A 4,152-nucleotide genomic window follows, 5' to 3' on the forward strand; every position below is an offset into this window, starting at 1 on the left:
GGATAGAGATGACACAGTGCCCCCGACGGTAACTTCTGAGTACGACCCCTCGAAGCACGCGTGGGTAGTTACGACCACTACTACCGTGCTCCAAACTGTCTACTTAGGTCGAGAGTTCGTGGAGAAAGACTCCTAGCTGCCCGTCGTAACCTTCCTAGATAAGAATACTTCAGCATTCAAGAAATGGTCATCCGAAGTGGTGCATCTCGAATAAGATTCCGAGACGGAGGAAGAAGAATCTGACAACCCTGACCAAGAGAAAGACACCATGGAGGAGGATCCAGAGGAGGAGTCTAATCCTTGCAAAAGTCCAAAGGTGGAATACGTGCTCTATTCACCCACCTCGGCACCCCGTCGAGTCTTAGTTCATCCCACATAATGGAACTGAATCTTCACTACGCGTAAAGGTGTTGGAGGAAGACCACTGGTACCCCGATTCGTGAATAACCGAAGGGTCACGATCAAGGATAGAATGGGACACAAGTGTGGGAGCCTCTTCGACGAAATTAGTTAGGACGTATTAGTTTCTTTGTTATAATTACCTCTAAGCATTTTATTTTGAACCATACTCATGGATAAGTTATTATTTCATATTTATTATATTCACTTCCATCATTTTAGTGGTACTCGTTTTCCCCTTCACGTGCACTTCCTCCTCCCTTGCATAACGATTAAGTTCATTTTCTATCTCTATTAAGTGTGGCACGTTATTTAAAGACCTTCATGGATAGGATTTAACTTAGGGTGTTACATTAATGGTATCAGAACAAAGTCGATCCTAGGGATCTTATCTTAGGAGGTACAACTAATAAAACTTCTCCCTATGGTTATCCTTGAATAGGAAACCTATGGCAAGCCGTGGACGCCCACGTGGCTCGAGCTCGAGCTCTGCAAATCTAGCAAAGCACATGAAGGAGATGGCCAAGACAATGAAGTAGCAGGCCCAAGCCACCACTCTGATGGCCCAACAACTGTCCACTGGGGACAGGGATTCCAATATTCCCAGGCTGGAGGCGGGACAGACCCGTACAACTTTTGCTAACTTCAAGAAGATTGTTCAACCTGAGTTTCGTGGAGCCCTCGACCCTGATATAGCAAAAGAATGGCTGGTTGAAATGGAGAAGGTATTCACAATTTTTCCATGAACTAGGGAGCAGCAAGTGAGCTACGCTACCTTCATGCTGAAAGCTGATGCTGAGTTCAAGTGGGATGGAGCAAGACGGTTGTTGGAGGATGCTGGAATAGATATCAGTTAGGTCACCTTCAAGGAAGCTTTCTACAAGAAGTACTTTCCCCTTTCTGTTCGAGAGTCCAAGGAGATGGAGTTTCTTCAGCTGAGGCAAGATAGGATGAGTATTGCAGAGTACACAGAGAAGTTCAAAAGACTCTGCAAATTTTCCGCCATGTATAAGGCTAATCCAGATGAAAAGTGGAAGTGTATGATGTATCAAGAAGGGCTCGGGACAGAAGTCTTAACCGCAATAGCCCCACTAGAAATCCGGGAGTTCTCCTCCCTCGTTAGCAAGTGCCCGGTGATCGAAGAATGCACCAAAAAACTAGCGTCAGAAAGAAGCGAGGCTTTCAAGAAAAGGCAACTGAATCAAGAATCATCTCAGCAGCCACCGCAGAAGAAGACCTTTCTTAGAAAACCTACAAGAAGGCAACCTCAACAGGGCATGGATTTCCAGGAACCTCCCACTAATGCCTCACCAAAGACCACCGAACTCAAGGAGTGTGCTTCGTGTGGGAAGAAACGTAGGGGTAGGTGCCTTGCCGGGCAAAATGTCTACTTCCGGTGTTTTCAGCCGGGGCATATCGCCAATGGATGCCCAGTAGTTCTCCCACCCCCTGCCAGTCCACCACAGCGTCAGGGGCGAGTCTTTGCCCTCAGCAGTGAGGAAGCCCACGAGTCAGAAGATCAAATCGAGGGTAAATACACAATTAATGGAATCCTTTAACTACTCTAGATGATACTGGTGCTTCTCGTTCATTCATATCTCTCTCCGCTACTAGTAAGATTAGCTTGCCCATGTCCAAATCACTATGTATCTTACTAATGACCTTTATTGACCAAATTAGGATGTAGAATTTGGGGACAAATTCTTTTTTTTTTATGGAGGTGGTAATGTAACAACCTCCCTTCACCCCTTGTAGAAACAAAATCAAATTCAAATTTTGAAAGTCAGTTAGGAGATGTGTTTAGAATTTTGAATTATGGATAGGAATCTAATAACCGCCCTTCTTTTGAATTTAAAATTATCCCAACCACCTTACCACTGAAAGTATATAAATAGGGGTACACCCATAGGTAGAAGATCACTCCTCTCAAACACTAATCCTTTCCATTTCTCCCTCTACGCAAATATTCCGTGTGTAAACACAAGAGACAAGCTCATAGGCAATAAAAGAGGCGTTAGAAAAAGAGTAGGGAATTATGTTTTTCTTACTTTTATGTTGGCATGTAGTATGCTCTAATTTATTTCCTTTCTATCCATGCATGGCTACCATCTTTCATGTGTCTTATGGCTTTAATGATCCCTTACTTATCTTTCATCCACATTAATCATGATTATCTATTATATCACTCATGCCCTCTTGATTTATATCCCATATTTTCTATGTGTATTTACATGACCTTTTATACCATCATACTATTATTCCTTTAACGTTGAGAGTACATGCCCCTTTATAATGTTTTATTTAATCACCTAAATTTTTACTATGTGCATTTACATGACCTTTTATTCCATTATATTTTTATTATTCCTTTAATGTTAAGAGTACATGTTTTTCTATATCTTGTTTAGTGTAATCTATTCTATTATGTGCAACTAAATGACCTCTTATATCATTATGTTATTATTACTCCTTAAAATTTAAAGAAAAAGGTATATGCTTCCTTGGTGCACGAAATTGCAATCACACTTTTGCAATCCCGCACAACTAACCAGATAATATTTCTTTGAGTTAAGAGTACATGCCCCCTTATAACTATTCAACTATTTAAAATATCATATTTTTTTATAAATGAACACTTATGTGATTATTTATACACTATATTATTAATATCCCTCTAGGGTCGAGAGTACCTACTTTCTTATAATATCATTATTCAACATGCTCATTTTATTATGGTATATGTCCTACCTCTTGCATGATCTATTTTTGCATGATCTATTCTCGCATGAATCTCTTCTTGTGTATTCCTAAACAACCCTAATTGTAAATTAAACAGAGAGAATGATCCTTCGATAAGGAAAGGTGACCCCCAAAGACAAGATAATCGAGATGATCCTTCGGTAAAGAAAGGTGATCGAATCGAGATGATCCTTCGGTTAGGGAATGTGATCGACAAACTTTTGGAAACCTTCGGTAAGGGAATGGAACTCCCATCAATTTTATATAATAAGATATCCTTGTTGATATAACTCTTTTCTTGTGTATGTCTAAATAACCTTGATTGTAAATTGAACTGAGGGAATGATCATTCAGTAAGGGAAGGTGACCCCCAAAGACAAGATATCGAGATGATCTCTTGGTAAGGGAGGGTGATCGATCGAGATGATCCTTCGGTAAGGGAAGGTGATCGCCAAGACATTCGAGATAAGAACCTTCGGTAAGGGAAGGGGACTCTCATTTATACCGGTTTGAGCTCAATACCTTTCATAAAAGTTATAAGTTAAAGAAAAGAGAAAGTATAAGGCAAAGTTTGATCATGATGATGTTTTTTTCTAAAGATTTATTTATGAACATGTTTACGTTTCATATGTTACTATTCTTCTATTTTTCCTATGTGCTTTCCTTTTTACTTATGTGCTTTACAAGAAAGAATCATATTACATGCCACATCATACAACTTTTTTAAAATCCCACATGTGGGCTAGAGATAGGCATGGAGGTGTTGCATAGCACTCCTACTGAGACCTTAGGATCTCATCCCTTTTCTTTTCCCATACTGTCTCCAGAGGAACATGGCACGGCGGATAGAGATGACGCAGTGCCCTCCGTAGGTAACTTCTGAGTACGACCCCTCGAAGCACACGTGGGTAGTTACGACCACTACTACCGTGCTCCAAACTGTCTACTTAGGTCGAGAGTTCGTGGAGAAAGAATCCCAGCTGCCCGTCATAACCTTCCTAGATAAGAACGCTT

General features: G+C 40.8%; 1 protein-coding gene across 1 annotated transcript; it reads left to right on the plus strand.

Annotated features, from left to right (window-relative positions):
- Positions 1-959: 959 nt before the first annotated feature.
- On the plus strand, positions 960-1,958 carry LOC107465670 (uncharacterized). The gene is made up of 2 exons (XM_016084637.1): positions 960-1,124; positions 1,257-1,958. Exons 1-2 carry the CDS (start codon positions 960-962, stop codon positions 1,956-1,958), a joined length of 867 nt encoding a protein of 288 aa, XP_015940123.1.
- Positions 1,959-4,152: the final 2,194 nt, after the last annotated feature.

This window comes from Arachis duranensis, chromosome 9 (assembly GCF_000817695.3).
Source record: "Arachis duranensis cultivar V14167 chromosome 9, aradu.V14167.gnm2.J7QH, whole genome shotgun sequence".
NCBI lineage: Eukaryota > Viridiplantae > Streptophyta > Magnoliopsida > Fabales > Fabaceae > Arachis > Arachis duranensis.

What these genes read in the sequence shown, in the direction of transcription:
- LOC107465670 (XM_016084637.1), top strand. Translation starts at nt 960, where the DNA reads ATGGCCCAACAACTGTCCACTGGGGACAGGGATTCCAATATTCCCAGG. An exon ending in GGCTGGTTGAAATGGAGAAG is followed by an intron (nt 1,125 to 1,256) that starts GTATTCACAATT and finishes GATATCAGTTAG; the next exon opens with GTCACCTTCAAGGAAGCTTT.